At 39.9% G+C, this 22,974-nt stretch overlaps 1 protein-coding gene and 1 long non-coding RNA gene across 2 annotated transcripts; one reads left to right on the forward strand and one right to left on the reverse strand.

Annotated features, from left to right (window-relative positions):
• The first annotated feature begins 6,914 nt into the window (after positions 1–6,914).
• Positions 6,915–7,910, forward strand: LOC144516201 (uncharacterized). The gene is made up of 2 exons (XR_013501819.1): positions 6,915–7,161; positions 7,354–7,910. It is a non-coding gene; the product is annotated as an uncharacterized LOC144516201 (long non-coding RNA).
• A 10,902-nt stretch (positions 7,911–18,812) lies between these two features.
• On the reverse strand, positions 18,813–22,942 carry LOC144516666 (uncharacterized). Its single transcript, XM_078248150.1, has 2 exons — positions 22,564–22,942; positions 18,813–21,386 (listed from the first exon to the last, which is right to left on the reverse strand). Exons 1-2 carry the CDS (start codon positions 22,742–22,744, stop codon positions 20,467–20,469), a joined length of 1,101 nt encoding a protein of 366 aa, XP_078104276.1. The 5' UTR covers positions 22,745–22,942; the 3' UTR covers positions 18,813–20,466.
• Positions 22,943–22,974: the final 32 nt, after the last annotated feature.

Below are 22,974 nucleotides of genomic sequence, written 5' to 3' on the forward strand. Positions count from 1 at the left end.
TCTGCTTTGCCCGCCCAGAGAATTTGGCCCACCCATGAGAAAGAGAGAGACATCATGGCTTGCAAACAAGCGAAGCATGGCAGTTGGTCAAGGCCACACCCCCACCCTCCACCTTGCCCCCCCTCTCTCCTCCTCAATAGCATTTATAGCTACAGACACAGAAATAGCACATAAGGAAAGCTCATTGTGGGACTGGCTCTAGTGGCTGTAATTCTGCACCAAGGCTGAATTTAGGGAAATAAACTTCAGATACAGTATTAGGGGACCACTAAGGCCTATATAAAAGCATCCAAAAAGCAGCATGTCATAGGATCTTTAACTTGTCACCACATATATTACAGTGAATAAAAAATAGAGAATATTTCCTTTCCTCTGTTTATCCTATCTGTGGCTCAGAATACCCTCAATAAATTAACCCCATAAAACAATCAATATTTGTATCAGTACATTAATAAAAGTCAGATGGGGGGGTAAAAAAACACATGTTTACCTGTTGGAGTTTCTTTCTTTACCTCTGCTCACTCTGTGCTTTCACTCCTGATTTACCTTTTCTTCTCTCATCTGAACCCCCCTCACTCTATTTTACCACTCCCCCATTCTTACATCTATTTCTTTTCCTCTGGTTCCTGTATCGACTCAGACAGACAGAGAACTGAAGCTCATTGTAATACTACACACCGCAACGCTGGAACAAAACAGTGTCTCTCCTGACTGAAATGTTAGATTGACCTCTGCGTATATATGGGTTATTTATGTGAATATCATTTATTATTTTTAATCCTTTACTTTTGGGTCCAAATGCCAACATAATCACCACTTTGTGAATTTACATACCTGACAAAAGCAATTTGTTGTTTGTTTATTTACTCTAATAAGGTGTTACAAATTTTAAATTAGGTTGATGCAGCCTTACATGTTTAAATATTAAAGTTGTCAAATCACATAGAGAAAGTGTATCCTCTTGAGATTAAAGTGTCACTCACTAAAGGGAGCTTTGCTGACAGCATACTATGTTGGTGGTGGTTGAAAGCCCTGCTATTATTTTTATACTTCAAAGGATACACCTAAATGTCACTATATGAGGACTCTGCTCAGGCCTAGAGCTCATAAGCAAGTATGTTTTTGGCTATTTGACATGCTGTTGCCATCATGTATTCTAGCAATAAATCTGTTATTATAGAATTATAAAATTATAGAAGAGTAGTTAAACTTTAGGGAAATGCACTTACAAATATTGATACCTCTCTCAAATCTGTGAAATGACCACAACCTCTCAACACTGCACTAGTGGTGGTGGCACGTAATGTGTTTTTACGTGCCACCACCACAGAAACAATTAAGGTTTTAGTTTTTAAAAACTACTTGGTTAGGTTTAGGAAAAGATCATGGTTTGGGTTAAGGCAAGGCAGCTATTTATATAGCACAGCAACAAGGCCGTTGAAAGTGCAGTTAAAAAAATTTAAACATTTGTTAAAGAGAATATAAAAACAGCTTAAATAGAATAAGACAGGTATGAAATATAAGTAAATAAATAACACTTTTTCAATTATTTAGAACAATTATTTTAAAAAGGCAGCATTAAAAAGAAAAGTCTTTAGCCTTGATTTACCGTTAAAGACAGTGGTGTAGTCTAGTTTTTTGTAGTGTGTATACTGGGATTTTTCCCTCCCAGCTTCATACTTGCCCGTCCCAGAGTGGCACCCCATTCGCATTTTGTAACGTTACCCCGTATAGCATCAAACTTTTGGTTTCACACGGGACACAAAGATGGTACTGTTTCTGTGGTGCCAGCACATAATTTTAACACGTTATGTGCTACCTGTGCTGTAACTGTAGGTAGGTGGATTCTTTTTTTACTTACAGTCAGGCTAGCTGTTCTCCCGTTTCCAGCATTGACATATATAAAATGGATCAACAGATCCCGTTGCTCTGGACGGAGACCAGTGAAGGATATTAGAAGCACTTTTCCAGTGATGGCTGAGCATTACTGCGCAGCCTCCAACTGAGAGAGACGACGTAAATGTGACGTGAGCAAACTGTCTGAAAGTTGTAAGTCTTCTGGTAGCTGTGCCAAGAGAAATCTCAATCATTCCCAATCTTGCAGAGACGGAGAGCGTAGGTATATGTAAGGAGATAACATAGGCACAGGGTAATTATTGCTAACTAAAATGCTAGTTAACATTAGTAATTAAACTTAAACAGCTAATGTAAGTCAAAACTGCCTGCGAGCTTCTCCTGTAGTATACGGTAATTTATCTACTATGCGACAGTAAGTCACGTGGTTATGACACAATCGTTAGCCTATTTTTACTAAAATGTACGGTGGCCGACAGGGGCAAACACCCTGCAACTTAAGAAAACACACCCAAATAGACAAAACACAAGCAAATTAAGAAAACAACTTCATTAATTTGACAACACATGTGCAGCATTCAGCAAACGCACTGCAAATGCACACAACCAAATACATAAACGCACTGCAAATACACACAACACAACCAAATAGATAAACGTGCTGTAAATATGAAACGATGCAAAAAGAAAAGCACACAAACCCAGAAAACAAGCAACAAAAAAACACGTCCAGATTACACAACGGAAGTTCTTTAGACCTCTAGAGGGAGCAGCTAAGTGGAACAGCTTGATGGCAGTCAATGGAATGCTAACGGGAGGTGATGGCTTGTTAGCATCAAAATGGCGCCATAGGAGCTACGCGTTCCGAGGAGAAGCTTACCCCTTGGTTTCTAGTCTTTAACATAAACTATGCTAAGCTTAACTAAGCTAAGCTAAATGTCTCCTCCTGGCTATAGCATCATATTTAGCACGCAGACATGAAAGATATTAATCTTCTCATCTAACTCTCAACAAGAAAGCCAATAAGAATGTTTCCCAAAATTTATATTTCTTAAAAGGAAATGATTAATCCATATTTTTAATTGTTTGTGTGAAACGATTGTTGGAGTTTCCCTTCATTTCCTCAGCCTCCAACAACTTTGATTCTACTGTGAATGTCATTTTGCTCTCAGTGTGTTATGATTGTTATGTTGTTTGTCAAACCATCAGGATGCTCCATGTCTGCTTTATTCTGATCTGTATGCAGCCATGGGGGGTTAGTGTTTGTTGTCCCTGCTGAATATTTTGGATACTGGGGCAGCTGATTTCCATAAGTGATGTTTGCTGCATTTCACTGGTTAACATGTTAATGCAATGACACTAAATGTCTTCAAATTGACTGTGTCCTTCTCTCCCCAGGTAGGTCATTGTGTCTGATACAACACTTTTGCAGCGACAAATGTCAGCACTGCAGGGTTTCAGACAGCATGTTGGTCATAGATTGCAGGTGTGGAAAACGTGGACATGAAGAGGGAAATGTACATGTAACATCCATCTAGGTGACCTTTAGATTTGAAACGGTTGATAAGAGCAAGGAAAACAGAATAAATCATGTCTTTGTTAAAAAAAAGCTTATCTCTATCTCTAGTCAAAAAGTGCTCATAAATCATAGAAAATGGTAAGCACAACTTCACTTTACATATTGTGTCCCTCTAGAGCAGTGCATTTAACCAGCAGTGTAACTTGAAACACATGAAAGAGAAGTGTGATATTATACAGAGGAAAGAGAGAGCTGAAATTGTGTCGGTTGGTCAGCTGTGGGCTCCACCAGAGTTATCGCTGTAAATGTGGTGGCTCTGACATTTGTTTGATACAAAACTGCCTCAAAGATCAGTCTGACCATTCATGCAGAAACACACCACCGTGCCTGACTGCTCCTCTCCGAGGCGCTCACAGACTCAAAGGTCTCCGTGTCTCTGCTTAAGCTCGCTCCTGTGTTTCATTCTGACATTTTGATAAACCTATCTGAATGACTGACTGAACTAAATGTAGAATTACCTCTGAGAATACGCCGAGGGATATTTGTATGGATGTGACCAAACTTACTTTGTTAACAAGATTGATTTTACTTTGTGTTCTTGATAAAAAAAAAAAAATACTAGTTTTGAAATGTTCCAAATTGTATAATGTAACATGCTTTGACAGCTGTTTTTGTCACAGTTTGGATTTGGTGGGTCCTCTAGGTTCTTAAGAAATACTAATCTGACAGTATAATCTGTTCGCCTCAAAGGCCCTGTCATTGCTAACCTGTGTTTTGTTTATTGAATAAATTGGTAAATGTTCAATTGTAATGTGAGTAGTAAAATGTGTATCTGTCAATTAAATGTACCTTGCGAGGAACTGTGTACAAAAAAAAAACATTTATCGTAAGCAATGAAAAACGATGCCTTGTACCAAGTCCCCAAGAAGAGGCCACAGGACCACACCTAAGGCAGGGTGGTTAAACCAAACACTCCTTCATGGGAAGGGACTGCCCCTTCCAGGTGCAATCAATTCCCTTAATAAGAGGCTATATATATATATATAACGGCTTCCTCCCTTTGTTCACTCGTCTACCTAACCATGATTTGTCCTGTAAGTTGATTTGCGTTCATATTGTTTTTGATTGTTTCATTGATTCACACATACAATTTATGCGTATGTTTGAATCATTGTTAATTAATTTGATGTTATCTCATTGCAGAGTTAAAACCACACATGTATACCCAGACAGAAACAGGCAGCAAAGAAAGTGAATTGAATCTGCCTTCGGCCAATAAATGCTCTGCTTCACCTGCTTACTGATTCTCTTTCATCTGACATCTGACATCAGTTGAGTCTCCTCCAGTGTTTCCCTTCACCAACTGAACTAAAAATACATTTAATACAATATACCATGAATCACAAGTTTCAATCACATGCCAACTCGGCCCGAAATAGATGCCCATTTATGCAATATAAGGGTACTATTATACATTATACATAATGTTATGTCCCTATCGTGTCTAGAGGCCGAGGATGCAAACTATTAAATAAACCCGGGGGCAAACCAAGGGAAAGGTGGAAACAGTTTAACATAAAAACAAATAATGTATTGTTAAACTTAGCAAAACAACTTAAAGCGGTCTTCAACAGTGGTCTGTTTCAGGAAGGAGGTTTAACAAACTCTGAGTCTAACCCTGAACTCTGAGTTGATTTACCCTGAGATGGGAAACTCTGAGTTTTCGGTTTCAGAACAGCTGATTTGAGTTGGTTCAATCAACTCGGAGTAGGTTGACTCAGAGCTAAGCGCGTGCACCACCACGATAAAAAGGCAGCATGAATGGAGCCATGATACTACGATTCACCATGGTAACAACCACAAACAAACAGAAATACTCATGCGCACATACAGCGAGTTTGAACATGTATTTAGTTAAAAAAAAAGCAACACAGCGGCTGCTGTAAAATAACGAGAATTGGTGTGGGAGAAAATTGCTGCTCGAGTTAATGCGTAAGCTCTAATATAGTGTCTTAATTTCATATTAATCACAGGTAACAAATACAAATAGGTAGTTATCTGGAAATGAAAATGCATCTACAGTCGGGGCCTCAATTTCATCTCCCGACGTATGTTTAACTCCCTGCGAAGTAATACAGCTTCTTCATCAACAGGATCGTTGACAAAAGGAAACTGTTATTTTATTCATGCAGATAACAAACTGCGCTAAAATGCACCCGATACTACGGTGGCCGACAGGGGCAAACGCCCTGCAACTTAAGAAAACACACGCAAATAGACAAAACACAAGCAAATTAAGAAAACAACTTCATTAATTTGACAACACGTGCAGCATTCAGCAAATGCACACAACATAACCAAATACATAAACGCACTGCAAATACACACAACACAACCAATGTTCCCGTCTCATGCCCTCCCGGCTGGTGCCGTCCCCGAGCTTCGGATTTTCAAAATAAAAGCTTGCGTCTGGTCCCTATGTCTTTGTACTTTGGTGTGTTGGATGTTTTTGAACTAAACAGTACGGCAATCATTCTAATGAATACAATAACTGTTTCAGCAGATGTCTTACTTACAACACGATGGAGTTAGCAAAGCAGTTTTGTGTTTATATGTGCGAGCGGGATTTATTCAGTTTGATAAATCCCACGGATTTTTGTATTTCAAGAGCAAATTGCTCCACAATATGAATACAGATTGATCACCTATTTTGTTGGTAACCGTTGTTGTATAATCACAATATTACACTTGAGGAGGCCTATACTTGAGGAGGCCTATACTTCAGTAATGCGCCTTTCGGACCTCGAAATTAAACCTTCTCATGTAATATGGCTTAAACAAACGTCAATGTTAAACGCTGATGCAGTTTTAAAGGTTTTATTTACAGACGTCTCTGCTGATTGAGTATCACCTGTGACCTGAGCCGAGACACACCCACCAAACGAGAGAAAACATATCTCAAACATAGACTTAATATTTACAGTATATGCAGTTTCTCTCTCTCTCTACAACCTAAACCTCCTATGGCGCCATTTGATGCTAATAAGCACTCACCCCCCCGTTAGCATTCCATTGACTGCCATTCATTTTGACGTCACTTTGACAGCGAATAACTTTACATCTGAAGCGTTTAAAGACTTTATTTGTCCATTGTTTATTTCTAAAGAAACACGACAATGTATAAAAGGCTCCATTACCTTGTACCTCACGTTATAGCTCCATAGCAGACGTTTTTGTAAAAATAGGCTAACGATTGTGTCATAACCACGGGACTTACTGTCGCATAATAGATAAATTACCATATAGTACAGGAGAAGCTCGCAGACAGTTTTGACTTACATTAGCTGTTTAAGTTTAATTACTAATGTTAACTAGCATTTTAGTTAGCAATAATTAGCCTGTGCCCATGTTATCTCCTTACATATACCTACGCTCTCCGTCTCTGCAAGATTGGGAATGATTGCGATTTCTCTTGGCACAGCTACCAGAAGACTTACAACTTTCAGACAGGTTGCTCACGTCACATTTACGTCGTCTCTCTCAGTTGGAGGCTGCACAGTAACGCTCGGCACTCACCGGAAAAGTGCTTCTAATGGCCTTCACTGGTCTCCGTCCAGAGCAACGGCATCTGTTGGTCCATTCTTATATACTGTCTATGTCTCCCTCCCTCCCTCCCTCCTTGTGGGGTCGAAAATCCAGCTGTTCCACTAGCTGCGCCCTCTAGAGGTCTGGAGAACTTCCGTTGTGTAATCTGGATGCTGCGTTTTTTTGTTGCATTTGTTTTCTGGGTTTGTGTGCTTTTCTTTTTGCATTGTTTCATATTTGCAGCGCGTTTATGTATTTAGTTGTGTTGTGTGTATTTGCAATGCGTTTATGTATTTGGTTGTGTTGTGTGTATTTGCAGTACGTTTATGTATTTGGTTGTGTTGTGTGTATTTGCAGTACGTTTATGTATTTGGTTGTGTTGTGTGCATTTGCAGTGCATTTGCTGAATGCTGCGCATCTTCCATCTTCATCCGCTTATCCGGGGTCGGGTCGCGGGGGTAGCAGCTCCAGCAGGGGACCCCAAACTTCCCTTTCCCGGGCCACATTAACCAGCTCCGACTGGGGGATCCCGAGGCGTTCCCAGGCCAGGTTAGAGATGTAATCCCTCCACCTAGTCCTGGCTCTTCCCCGAGGCCTCCTCCCAGCTGGACGTGCCTGGAACACCTCCCTAGGGAGGCGCCCAGGGGGCATCCTTACCAGATGCCTGAACCACCTCAACTAACTCCATTCGACGCAAAAGAGCAGCGGCCGCTTGTACCCTGCGCATGTGTTGTCAAATTAATGAAGTTGTTTTTCTTTTTGCATCACTTCTTTTTTCGGGGTTTGCGTGCTTTTCTTTTTGCATCATTTTTTATTTGCAGTGCGTTTATGTATTTGGTTGTGTTGTGTGTATTTGCAGTGCGTTTATGTATTTGGTTGTGTTGTGTGCATTTGCAGCGCGTTTGCTGAATGCTGCACATGTGTTGTCAAATTAATGAAGTTGTTTTCTTAATTTGCTTGTGTTTTGTCTATTTGCGTGTGTTTTCGTAAGTTGCAGGGCGTTTGTTGCAGCTTTTGGCAGGATGCTGGAGAAAGAGTGCAGTAAATCACTTCCATAACTTACAGTATGTGCCTAAAGTCCTTTATGCCGTCCTGGAGCTATTGCCAATTTGTTTAATGGGCAAGTCTTTTAATGTTATTGATTTTCAGGGTAATTCTTTCATAAGGATACATGATTTATAGTAGCGAAAACAACATAGGAGATTCAGGGACCCAAGTGGGGCACCCCAAATCCTGATGTAGCCTATTCATCCAAGCCTGTCCTCTCTAGAACCCATTGCCCCCGTCACCCCACTGGGGTCAAAGCACCAGGGTTGTTAGCGAGTATCCTCTTTTATGAAGCTTCATCTCTAATGAGGCACACTAAACTCAGTGCCCAGTCAACCAAGACTCCCTCATCCTCTCATTTGATCTCTCTTGCCTCTTTTCTCTCTCTTATACTGTTAACACAACGTAGTAGCCAAACTAAAGGTCGGCAGTATTTTAATAACTTACAGTAACCTTAGAATAACCTTGTAGCAATTTGTCAAAAGAAAGATGACCTTATTTATAAAAGTTATTTTTCTTACTTTGGCAAGTTTCACATAATAGTATGCATTTTTAAGTTGCATTACTTGCCCATAAATTGCTTGCTGTGACTGAAACTGATTACCATCTTAAACCAAACAAAGTGGCTGAAGCCAAATTCAATATTGTGGGGAAAAGCAATGCACAATCGCTTGATAAATGATATCAAGTGCCTTACCAGACCAGATCTAGACATGCAAACATTTAGAGAAAAAGTGATATGAGGACCGATTCTAGCTTCTGTATGTAACTCATGTGTTGCATGTCACCTGTCCATCCCTCATGTCATTCTCCACTTAAAGCTGTCCAGTGAAGCAGAAAGGCCATAAAGGATCTTGTAAAAAACAGCATGCAATGCATGAAGTGTATAAATACATAACAAACAAGTGCTACAACAATAGGAGGCAAACAGCATTAAATTATAACAGGTGCTGGTAATATTTTCCAATAAGGAACAATAAGTAAATGGTGACATTCAAAGCAAAAACGATAAGCCCTGCCTTCTGTTAAGCTTTCCATTCTCACAAGACATGTAGTTTACAGTGGTTGAAATTCGCAGTAGCCTAATTTTTGAAAGAATGGGTTTTACTTATGGTATTTTACACGAAAGAGAAAAAGAGCAGGCTTCTCATTTTTAGGTTATAAAAATATGCTCACGACAGACAGTCATCAATTCAGCCGAGAAAACCTATCGTTGTCGGCTGAAATGACGACTGTCTGTCGCGAGCATATTTTTATGACCTGGATCTAGCTAACGTAAAGTCATCCAGACTCTAAAACTCTGGGAGTTGGCTGAAGATCCTATCTTTTTATGTTTAAATCAACAAAACCTGTCAAAGGTGTTGTATTTAATAAGATGGCCACATGATACAATGCTACAAGACTGAGGCTAAAGCTACATATCCCAGGTAAAAAATTAGCATGCTCACAAGTTGATGATTCATGAAGAAGACATGGAAATAAAGGAGTTGCAGTGTTTGTTTAGGGTAAAGCTAGTTAGATAGATAGATGGACTTTATTAATCCCAAATTGGAAAATGACTCTGTTAAAGCAGCAAGTAGCAAGTTACCAAGGACATACACACATACTCACTCACACACAAACCAAAAATACAAGAAATATACTAGAAATAATAAATAAGATTTAAAAAACATATGATTAAATAAAATAAGATAGCAAATATTATAAAAAGCCAGAACAACTGAAAAATATACCTAGATGAATGAACAAGAATGTACATGTACAGTATGTACAAGTTTAGAATAAAAATGTACAACCTACATACATAGTATATATCACAAAATCACAAACAAATTATAATATTAAATATGTTTTAGCCCCAGTGTATGGCTTTGTAGGTCTACTGTAACTATAAACAGGGATGAACAGGGTTATGTAACCTGTGACATCACAAAATAATGATACTATAGGCTCCTTTGGAAGTAATACTAGATTAATACTGTAGGTAGAAAGCTAGTAAGCCAGGCATGCTAACATTTGCACAGATTTCCCTGTTTTCCTGGATAGGGGAATCAGAAAACTACAGCTGCACATTTAATCCCCGAGATTTATGGCAGTGCATATGTGCACCTAGGCTGGCATCAACATTAAAAGGCCGCTGTGAAATATGATGGCAGGGCCAAGAGACGGCAAGGCTGCAAGAGAAAGTGAAAGCCATAGACAGTTAAGCGACACCATATACTTCCATGGAGACCAGTGAAGACTATTAGAAGCACTTTTCCGGTGATGGCTGAGCGTTACTGCGCAGCCTCAAACTGAGCTTGACGACGTAGATGTGACGTGAGCAACCTGTCTGAAAGTTGTAAGTCTTCTTGTAGCTGTGCCAAGAGAAATCTCAATCATTCAATCTTGCAGAGACGGAGAGCGTGAGTAGGAGCTGTCCATGAGTGTAGGAGCAGGAGCAACTTTTGGTTAGTATTCTGATTAATTATTTTGTAATTTTGACTGTATGCCTCCAGGTCCCCCCGATTGCCTGCGAGCTTCTCCTGACTATACAGTAATTTATCTACAGTGCGACAGAAAGTCACGTGGTTATGACACAATCGTTAGCCTATTTTTATAAAATCGGCTGCTACGGGGCCATAACATGAGATACAAGGTAATGGAGCCTTTTATACATTGTCGTGTTTCTTTAGAAATAAACAATGGACAAATAGAGTCTTTAAACGCTTCAGATGTAAAGTTGCTAGCAGAAGGTGATGGCTTGCTAGCCTATGAACCTCCCCATAGGCGGTACGCTTTTCGGATGCTCGCTTACCCCCTTGGTGAAAGCAGAAGAGGAAGTGATGGAGGGGGAGGGAGGAGGTGGGGTAAGGAAGGACAGAGGTGTGGAGAGGGGACGCCCCAACTCAGAGTAGTTTCCTGTATCTGTGTCACGTGGGCTCCGCCACTGCCACGCCGCTTTAGGAGACTAGCGGCAGGTCCTGAGTGTATTGATTCCAACGGGAGAAGTGAACGTGAACACAGATTATGAGCGATTCTTTCGCCCCATAGACACCAAAGTAAATATTGGACTAATTTTTCACAAGCCTCATATCTCCAGAACATTCTGACACTAAAACTTTCAGACGGACACATCAGGAGAAAATTAACTTTGTTTGAGACCTGTTTCTGTCTCATGACCAAACTCTCGCGAGATCTGGCAACACAGAGAAGCTAACGTCAGCTAACAAAACTAATCTCTGTGATGCTGAATATGTCTTTTAGCTGTGTAAATATCAAACGCTAGCAAAAGAACATGTTAATAAATTATTTAAATATAACTTTTCATCCACCAAACTAGGCTACGCCCCTTTAGGAGACAGGAAGTGTGTACCGTTTCATACCATTGGCGCTGAGGATTTTTGCTATTATGGAAGGAATGAGGTAAAGTTGAGGTTAAATAGAAAAATATGAGGAAGAGCAGAGGTAGGAGGATGAAAGGATGAGGCCTAGCATGTTCATGTAATAGAGGAAGCTGCAGTTTCAGGACCGCATTTTCTAGGACCCTAGTTTTTCGGGTGGATGCTAGAATGTAGTTAGCGTAACTCTAACACACAGCCTGTCTTTTCACCTAACCCAAATCTTAACCCTTAATAGCTAGCTGCTAACTTAAGTGTTGACACTTGTGCAGTATGCCAGTTCGTTTGGTAACTAGGGGCTGAGAAATCGATCCTAGGACTGCGGTCGTGAAACTGCAGCTTCCTCTTATGCAGGAACATTAGTACAGGAACATGCATCAGTGTATCTGATCTGTTGGGCACCTGACTACAAAAAACAGATATGTTACTGTGCAGATGAACAATGCATGGGATCAAGCATGATAAATCAATCAATTTTATTCATCACATGAAATTGTATGAGGTATAATTCCAGTTAAATGTTATGTCATCAGCTCCTTCAACGTGTGCATGATTGATCATACTGTAAAGCAGAATGTGGCCGCCAGATCGGCACACAGAAAAAGAGTCACCTGGTTGAATGGCAAAATCAAAGTCAAGTCCAGTCAGACATGCAATAGATGTCATGTGTACAGAATAGACCAACATAATAAAATTACAATATAGACAGGAGGATATCAAGCAGCTTCCAGGTGTCGCCAAACAGCTGAGCCACATTACCTCCTTTCCACCATTTAACCCTGAAAGAGGACAGGCTACACAAACGCACAAGAAGCAAAACTGAAGCACATCATTCACACAGATAGGAGAATAAAACAAACAGAGAGAGAGAGACAAGGCCGAATCTCCTTGACAATAGAGATCCAATGTGAGATGAACACTAAGAAGCCAGAATCCTGTGTCCTGTGTTGCTTCTCCTGCAAAACAATCATTCTCCAAATATCTCTTAACTCTTAGACTTGTTTCTTTCACACACATTTCCATTATTTCAATCCTTTATATGTGTTTCACCCATGTAAGCCTTTGAACAACTCAATTTCTCGTAGCATTTTATATCCCAGCATTACCCTCCAGCTCTTTCCAAAAGCTGGCATTAAGAGGAAGAAACAAGTGAACTGAGTACTCTGCTGTTGATGGTATTTGTGACTGAGGTCTGTAATCCTATTATGGACAAATTAATTTCCTGTGATGCTTAATATGGATTTTCCGAGAGATTATATATAGTAATTAGACCACATGGCAAATCATATTAGTGTAAAAACTCTTTATAGCATGAGAGACTTTGGTCTCAGTGACTTAAGAGGTCTAAATCACGAGGAGGGAAGGACTGCTTAATAATTAGTCCTTGAGTTTTAATTTGTGAGATTTACCTTAGTTTCCCAGAAAGTTAGTTTTAAGGGAAATTTGATAGGAAAAAAACAAAATCCATATATCCAATATACATTATCCTAAATAATGAAATTGTTACACAACATATACAGTCTATAACGTCATCATTCTGTTAAATTATCTTTGTCTTCCAACAGTCTTCATTGACCCTCTACAACTTGCTTAAGGGCATCACATTAGTTACAGACCACACCCACAACACATTACTGATTCTCTGCCTCTATTACTGATTTACTATGTTACTACCTCTGTAGTTCCTCATGAAGCATTATTCATGCAGCCACATTTCTCTGACTGGCCCTCAAAATCACTTACACTCCTGCCAACATACAATATATGCTTTAATTTCCACAGGATCATAGAGATGCAGGCGTAATCCTGCCGCCTCCTCTCTGTGAAGAACAGATCGATGTGTCATAGAGCGGTCAGACAGAAGCAGAAGAAGAAGAAGGATATGTGACAAATATATTATATTATATGAATATATGAATATTTTCAGCTGACAGGTGTGTGTGTGTGTGTGTGTGTGTGTGTGTGTGTGTGTGTGTGTGTGTGTGTGTGTGTGTGTGTGTGTGTGTGTGTGTGTGTTTGTGTGTGTTTGGGATAAAACCAGAGATAGCTACATCCCAAGAGATATCATGTTTGGCACTAGTACTATTGGATCATTAGATCATTTCATCAAGGTAAATAACTCATCATCAGCAAAGATGACATGAACCAACAGCAGAGTTGAAAAGCAGAACTGTAATCTGTAAAACCGTGGTTTTTCATCAAGGTTTTGTCAACATGTGATGTCTAAATAAGAGCCTTAACATGATCATTCTATCACAGAGATACAGACACAGTGCAGTATTCTTTTTATATCTAAAATGTTCCGGCAATATTGAGGCACTTTTTTACGTCAGTTCCACCTATTGTATGGCTTCAGTTAAGCTTCAGTTAAGCTGCAAAAACCCTGAATCAGCCAACTGTTAGTCCGGGCCAAACTCATAAGCAGCAGCTTGTTATCTGACATTTCTGAGAGTGATCGTTCTATTCCTCTTGAACATACCTAACAAAGTCTTTTGTCAGAGTCTTTTCTGCATTAGATTATTATGAGCATGTGAGCATCAACATACCAGGAGAATGCCATTGCTGGCTCCATCTGAGGAAATTTTGCCAGCAGAAATATTTTCATGATACATTTGCTACCATTGTGGCAAACCAAACTCTGAACAAGCAAGCATTAAGCAATAGGAGATGCGAGAGCACCGTTTGATTTAATACCTGACAGATCTAAATTTGTCTCATGACGGTCTTTTGCGATTGACTATAGATTTATTGGCAACAGTATCATGGTATGCTCCGTTGTAATACCTAGGTAGAGGTGTTTTCTATATGCAAACCCTTAAAGTGCTCATATTATGCACATTTTCAGGTGCATAATTGTATTTAGAGGTTGTACCAGAATAGGTTTACATGGTTTCACTTTCAAAAAACATCATATTTTTGTTGTACTGCACATTGCCGCAGCTCCTCTTTTCACCCTGTGTGTTGAGCTCTCTGTTTTAGCTACAAAGTGAGGCATCACACTTCTGTTCTATCTTTGTTGGGAGTCACACATGCGCAATAGCTAGGTAAGGACTACTAGCCAGTCAGAAGCAGAGTATGAGGGCGTGCCACGCTAGCAGCTAGGCGAGCATTATAACGTGTGTTACAAAGTGACGCACGTTCATCACGAAAGTAAAGGCTGGACTACAATAGAGCTGTTTGGAGCAGTTTGGGAATAGTGTTTTCTGTTGGAGATGGTTAGAACCCTTGGGGTGGACTTTGGGCTTTTTCACTTTGTAAACCTATTACATGCACAAGAAAAGATATATAACATAATAAAGGAAAGGGAAAAATCCAAAAAGCATAATATGAGCACTTTAACTGTTTTGCTTTCTGGAAGTTCAGCTTTTTGTCAGTTCAAAGGAATAGTTCGATATTTTGAAAAAAAGCACTTATTCACTAGAATAATTTACTTTGCAAAAGTTTTACGAGGAAGAAAACACATAAATCACATTTGTTCAACCTCATTGATGAGAAACACTGAATGTAAATATAGCTTTTGTTTGTTTCCAAGAAAACTCCATTGGACACCTCTAACTTAGACTGGAAACAGGGCGGAAACAGCTAGCCTGGCTCTGGCAAAATGTAACAAAATTAATCTACAATCACCACCTCTAAAGCTCACTGATTATTTATCATTTGTATAATCTGTACACAACTGAAGTGGGGAAAAAACAAGATGTAGTTTTACAATTGTTAATGTGACACTACTTTAAGCGACTTTGAGTCCTTGAAAAGCGCTATACAAATTCAATTTATTATTACTATTTCTTGGCAGGACGCAATGACTTCCTGCAATATTTAATGGTTGTGTGGCAACCTCACTGAGACAACACGGTAAGAAAGCAAATATTCCCCAAAATGTCAAACTATAGCTTTAAGGTTGTTTGCCATTTACATGATAACTTATGTGTTCATGATTAAACCCTAATGTACTTTGGCACCCACTGCTTCCCCACAGTTGTCTATCAAACTAGAAACTGCCGGGTTGGCTCAGTTGGTGGAGCAGGCGCACATATACTGAGAGGTTTATTCCTCAACGCAGAGGTCCAGGGTTTGGGTCCGACCTGTGACGATTTCCTGCATGTCTTCCCCCTCTCTCTCCCCTTTCTCACCTAGCTGTCCTGTCCATTAAAGGCAGAAATGCCCCAACAAAAATCTAAAAATGTGCGATTCCTGCTTTACACAAGACACTGTTCCCATTGTATGCAATTTATTTCAATTGCCACAGAACTTAGATTGACCATTAAGTTGATCACAAAGTTAAATGTATTATTTTCCCTGTCATGATAAACTATGAGGTTTTTACATACACAACATAGTGTTCTCCAGTAAATGGCTGTAGCCTACAGACTGGGCTAATAGAAACTCTGGTCTCCTGAAGTGGCTGCCTGCAGGGCAGAGCCACAGGAACGTAGTTCACAGGCTCCCTGCAGGCTACTCTGAAGAGATCAATACTGCTCCCCTGGAATGAAAGAAATGTCAATAGATGTCTGGAAAACTTGTGTATCTGACACACAAAGCTGAAACGAAAACAGGGACAGAGTACCACACTCACGTACAAGTATGTGAGTATGTAAGTGTACAAGATCTTATACGGCCTGGCCCCTGCATGCTTACTGGTGTTGTTTGTATGTTTTTTAGTGTGCCCTGCCAGGGGACTGTAGATGTAAATTAGCCTGAGGCTAACTCTAGTACAATGCATCAAATGGTAACGTTTATGTTTAAAATTGTACATGGTCCCTAATAAATAAAATAAAATTTAAAAAAAGTAAAACCCCAAATGCACACACAACTTGCACTATACTTCACATCAGGTACAGTATGTGTTGTCTAATGTCCATACATACATTATCGGACAGACAAATTGCTTTCTTCTGTTCCTTTCTGTCCTAAACCTTAGATTAATTTGTTAAAGATGAGAAACCATTACTTATGAATTACTGTTCTGTGCTGAAATATATGTCTCCGGTCAGAGATCTATTTACAATAGACTAATATCCATCTCCAATGCCCTCTGCTTCTAACCTACCTGCAGCTACTGACCATAAACCATATTTATAAAACTTAATATTCATGCCATCCTCATGGGTTATGAACTGACATCTTCACTGTATGCTTAAGCTAGAGATCCATCAACATTTGAAAGAGATCCCTGGAGAAGTCTCATCACACCGCTCACTCAATCGCAACAGCTGTCAGACTTTGAAACCTCTGTAGCTCATAAAATAGTGATGCTCTCTGTTATTTTTAGATATAAAGGGCAAGGTGATTGCTCAAAATGTCCCTTTTATGTGAAGTTGTTGTGGAGAGAAACCACTGTATGCTCCTAGAATTATTTTTGATAAAATTGTCTGACAAAAGTAGACTACAGTGACTTTTTGGGTGGACTTTTTATGGAGTCTGACATCTCAGAGATGTAATGTTTATTTCAAAACCTGGGTCAAATAAGGCCAAAACTACCTACATGGCTAAATGCCAGGGTAAGAAAAGAAGGAAAGTTTGTTTTTTTACATAATTTGAAATTGAATCACATATTTTAGGTATCAATTGCGTGCAGTTTATAATTAACCCCCTGAAAAGCCTCCAGAAAAAGCTGAGTGTGAATTATGTGTTTTGGTCATAAATGACTAATAAAATCTACCTAGGGGTAGAAAATGCTGAGGTGTGCAAACTTGTTTTAAAAGATGAGATGCTGCATGTTTTGTCTTGAGTGTAATGTATTTTTCTTTGTTTGCAGTTGGTAAAGAAAAGTATTTATTTATAGAGTTGGGGACACGTGTCATCATCTGACTTTGATGGCTGATTACACCACAGGTTTCTGATTGGAGTGCCTGTGATTTGCTAATGTAATCATACAATAACAAAGTAGGCAGTTTGTTACATTGGGACTATCCTCTTAATAAATTCAAATTTAAAAAATTGGATTGTCAGACTGATCGCCTTAAAGGGAAATATATCTAAATAACTTCTGTGTGGCAGCTATTGACATTTTATGATGTGGCATCTCCCTGCAAATCACAGGACTGTATCCAAGTGTGATCTGTGAAGTCTCCTTGGTTTTGGATTTGTCTCCTGGTTCATGGTTCATGGCTGCTGGCAGACATGCCTTTATTGTCAACATAGAAACAGAATACATTGTTATATGACCGTAATAAATATCACAGGACTGAGTATTCCCTCACATCATGAAGATGTTATTGGAAACATATTGTAGTCGTTCGGAATGATAAAACTGGTGCATAAAGCTTGTTAGGGCTTTCAGTGACTCTCTCTTACTGATGTACTCTCTTCAAAGAAATTAAGCTTTGAGGATGTCATGTGTAAATACATGGTTCAGCACAAGGTTGCATACAACCAGATATGTTGATATTAGCAGTTGCAGCATAATGTGTAGAACATACAAGTCTATGTATATGATCTTATGATGGCAAAGGCAAACTCCAGTTTCCAGTTGTTCATTTAATAATCTATTCTGTATGTGCTTTTCATTTGAGTTAAGATGTAGTTTGAGAACCATACATTGCATTAACCAATAACTCAGAAAGCTTTTTTTTTTATCTAGAAAATTTGACCAGGCAGATGGCAATTTAAAAAATGTTTTTGTCAAGTGCCCTCATGAAAAACATTGTAATGGAAAGTACCCCACCAGGTGTTATATATATGTTACTACAAACACTTTTGAATGCCTTGCTATGAATTCATCTTTTTTTTGTACATATTGCTTATCAACATACTCACTGGCTGTGGGGACATGATGGGTTTGAGAATTTTAATGTGGCTTTTTTTTTTTTTAAAAGCACAGCAGTAGGATTTACAGTTAGAATTGAAATACTTTAAGAAAAAATATTTGTTTTGTTATTTATGTAGGTCTTTTTTTCACCTCACACATTTTGACTTGTCATAGTTGGTAAAGCGCAGGTGTTACTAATACCATTAACGATGGCTCTGTTATTCATGTGTCGCAGTAAAGCCATAACAGTGAGCCAGCATGCACATAACATAGTTCATTTGATTTTTTTTACACCTGTGCTTTTCCCACTGTGGCATGTCAAGATGTCAACTGTGAAACAAACGCAATAATAAGGATTAAAAGTTCTGTGGCTACACTTACTTCAGAAGTTTAAATTACAGGGCCTTAATGCATGCTGGCTCACTGTCACGATTTGCTGGGGCACTTGAATACAGAGGCATCCTTAATGTTTTAGTAATGCCTGAGCTTTTCCTAAAATGACAAGATAACCACAGTAAAGTCTGCATACAAAGTTCTGTCCCAGAAGAGACTGGAGGTTAGCCTCTGTACCTGTATGTATAACAGTACTGTAGGTAGATAGCACTGATCATCAGCACCATGCCATGTTAGATTCTTAAAGTTTGCTCTGTTTGCATAGAATACAAGACAATTACAATGGATATTCAATTACTACTTTATTAAAAAATAACATTTAATACATAATGATACAACACTGTACATTAGAGTGTGTGCAGGGGGAGCAAAGGTGTCCCAGAGAAGACTGTGAGTGAAGGGCCACTGGTCAGCTGTGAGGACATGCCGTAGTTGTCTCATGCTGCATTCATTACGCATGGAGGGTTCACTGGTGACCATCCCAGAGCAACAACTGAGCTCTGACACACTCTGAAGGTATCAGATTTCATTTAGTTGATCTTCTTGCAGGATGTTCAGATGCAAATTGGAAGTGTTACGGTCATGTTTATTTCTGCAGGGATAAATTCCATGAGAAAACTCACAAACCCTGAGTTTCTGACATTTATAATAGCCATTTCAAGTCAGATATTAGCCCTCATGTTATGAATGCAGCATTAGTCCTGAGAGGAGAAAGGTGACTCTAGGGTCTACTGTGCAGGGGTCAGTCTAAGATGGGCAGAGGAAGTACCTGATTCTATGATACACCAAACATCACCTCTGAAAATCCACAACCACAACTGAGGCCACTCCAAAAATGTGTCACATGTGAATGACTATTGTGATGGAAACACAGATGAACATAAATCCTTGCAGAGTGAGACCCCTGAAAAACCACAGATAGGTTCAGCTAATACTGTACGGCCCTATTATAGAGTGAATTTCTGCACCGTCTTAGAAAGATGCCATTGTGCATGTCATTAAAAAAGACACAAAATTCCAAAATGAATGGCAGATCGAGACTAGTGGTATTTTACAGAATATCACATTATTTCACAAAATAGTGGAGCAGTCTCACAATAGATTGATCCATATTTCAATGTACAACATGAAGCACTGGTGATGTGAGATGGCAGTATTTAGCTCTGCAACAATTTAACAGCACTAAGAAGAAAAAGGATGTTAAAATAAAGACGAAAATGGAGATAAGTGCCAGGTTAGACTTCTCCATGTAAGTCAGTCAAGTCCACAGTTTACGGGCGCATTTTAGTGGCTTTTTGTTCGCCTAAAATGTTGTGTCATTGTTTAATTGCTACATAAAAAACTACTGGCAGTGTTAGACAGATGACACACAGGCTTCATTGGTCAGGCCATCAATTCTCTAGTTAATTGAGATAATTTCATGCACTGACTTCATTTTAGGTCCTAAAATAATGATTACAATATAGATGTCAAGTCTGCAGATTTTGAACTAAAGCGTAAACTTTATGGATATGAAGTGACTGGTTGATAATATGCCGTGACTGTGTTGAACATTGTTGCCTTTTTTAATGCATCTCAGTTTCAAGGCATGTGTGGAAGACTTCATCATGCTAATTATATGACTAAGGAAAGGCTAGATAATTCAGAAAGGCTAGCTAATAACTCAGATTGTGTCTTAGAGGTTTAATACTCTGTGACAAGTACAAAATTAAGTAAATGGCATACTAAACTGGCTAATACAAACTCTACTGAGAGACTAGGGCATGGTGAAGTGTTAGGTTAGATAAGAAACTTTCTCTAAGACTTGCTGAATCCCTAGTTCTTGAAAAGTTGGAAGAAAAAAAAGCCTCATTTGAATGGCAGCAATTTTAGCTTTTTGTAGGAAAGTTTCCCTTATCAATGACTCACAAACTGGGTTGTTTAACAACACACTTGCATCATTGCCCTGAGAAATATGTTCCCTCGCGGCTATGGGTCTGGAGATGCCTTTTGATTTTGTCAGAACGGCTGAAGCATTTGCCACACACAGGGCAACTGTATGGCTTTTCCCCAGTATGGATCCTCATGTGTACCTTCAAATGAGCCATCTGTGTGAAGCCCTTTCCACAAATCTGGCAGCGAAATGGTTTTTCTCCTGTGTGGCTACGCTGGTGCTCCTGGAGTCTGCCAGAGGAGCTGCAGCATTTTCCGCACACTCCACAACGGTAAGGTTTTTCTCGAGTGTGCACTTGTACATGCACATGCAGGTGGCCAACGTGACTAAATGCCTCACCACAAACCTTGCAGGAAAAGGAAGACATGTGGCCTTGTAGGGGGGATTTTTGATGAGGGCAGTCCACGGTATTGGCTCCTTGGTTGCGCATGTGAGGGGCCTGTCCTCTGTTAGCTCCAGTTCCATTTCCTTTAGCACCAACCATCTGCCCTCCATTCTCCACCCCAATAATGTCAATGTTGTTCTCATTTGAGCAGTTTGGGTTGACTGGTGCGAGTGGCTGGGCGCCGCTGTTGGAGGAAGTAGAGCCTCTGTGGCCTCCTCCACTCTCTACCTTCACATGCCTTGAGGAGCCTCGAGATGCAGGATCCCTCTCCCTGTTCTCCACACCTTGACTCTGAGGGAGGTTGGATGTGTGCGGGCCATCCTGGGGATATTCATTTCCAACACGCGGGGGAGTAAACATGTTCTCTGGTGTGCTGCAAGAGCCATGGCCACGAAGCTGATCATCTCCTTGGTTGGCCCGGAGATCTCTTTTATCCTTAATCAGAATGGGGATACGCTCTTCATGCCCCATGCTGGGACTCCACTCACGCCGTGGATGCTCACCATCCTCCTCGTCCAACAGCGCCATGGATGGACGATCTGAAAACACAACAGGAGGAAGAGGCTCAGATGAAAAACATTGACTTAATTGCTGCAAACACAACTGTGTCCATGGAACAGTGCTATGCTAGTTGAATTACATATTCCATACGGCACTTGTAGTTCACAGAAATGCATAGTTATGAAGCTATGATGGTTGTATTTAAATATCAAAATGGACTTCCTCAACTTAATAGACTTAGAAGCTATGGCTGAGCCACCAGAGAATGTGGAAGGAGTATCAGCAGTGTTCTTTTGTAAAACACCCTTTTACCAGACAACTTTTCCCATCAAAAACACGAAGAGCTGAACTCACTATCTTGTTAACTATAACTAACAGAACGATTTTAGTAGAAATATCCATAGAATTGTTTCCCCCAACAAAACTGTTTAGCAGAAGTGGTAATTTACCCAAATCCTGACACACCTTGTTTCATGATCAATTTGGTTACAAAATAATGGCCCTAAGCAATCAATCAAAAGTCAGGGGAACTCTTCAGAACGTTTAATAGACAATACAAATACTGTATGTGATGCCTACACAAAGCATTCGCTCCCTCACAGTGGGTGTAACTGTGATATTTAACAATGCACAAGAGAAAAACACTGCACTCTACAAATGGATTGTTATTCAGAGTGCATGGAGTATTTACACTCATAATAATGGCACCTTTGGCAACACTTAAGCAGCAGTTTCAGGCATGGGTCTACTCTATGTGGATAGGGAGTTTTAAAATTGGAGTAAACAAACACAAACAGTATGACACAACAAGTGAATAGTGTGAATTATTTTTGTCAGTGTTCACTTGTATCTGTTCCTGTCAAATACCTCGTGAATTAGTACCCTGACTACGTCAAAATGCGCACTAGTATACAGATACAGCTGAATGCTAACTCGGGTGTAGGCTAGTCGGCTAACCTAGCTGGTTTGCTAACGAACAAAGGTTGCTAACGCGCTAGCCGCTCCACAACAACAGCAGCTAAAGTCAACTAGCTCGCTACCGGCTAAAGTTAACTTGTATGAAGTGACACAACATCATTCTGAGACTATTTATTGTATTTTTACATTAGTCCTGTACGCAGTCATTCCCATCCCACTACTTAATGCCACCCTACAGACTCGGCAGATAGGACATAAAGGGTCGCAGCTTCACCGCTAGCTTTCAGCGGAGCTAACCTGGCCATATTTCAATTCCAGCGTCTCGCAGCCTGCGTCTCAAATGGTCGTTCTCCCGCTCCCTTATCGCTATCTCCTCCTGGAACTCCAAAATCGTGTCCTCGACAGATTTGTAGATCTCCTGCGCAGCAAGCATGAGACGCTCAGTCAAAAACACGTTTAAAAACTGCAGTTTGGTCATTTTCTTGAGTTGCACGGAGCTTCTGCTATCATCCAAAATGGACCAAAAAAAGATGCTCGACCCAATCACGTGACCCGGAGTTACGTCTTCTTCTTCGCCTTCTCCCCTTCTACATTGTCCAATATTGTCTGTGACCCCACTGATTCGTGGATGTAAAGAGCAGTGATTTAGTTAGGTTATGGTGCGACACCTGCTACTAGCCTATCACTGTGACAGAACAACATACCCTA

Source organism: Sander vitreus, chromosome 4, assembly GCF_031162955.1.
Source record: "Sander vitreus isolate 19-12246 chromosome 4, sanVit1, whole genome shotgun sequence".
In the NCBI taxonomy this organism is placed as follows: domain Eukaryota; kingdom Metazoa; phylum Chordata; class Actinopteri; order Perciformes; family Percidae; genus Sander; species Sander vitreus.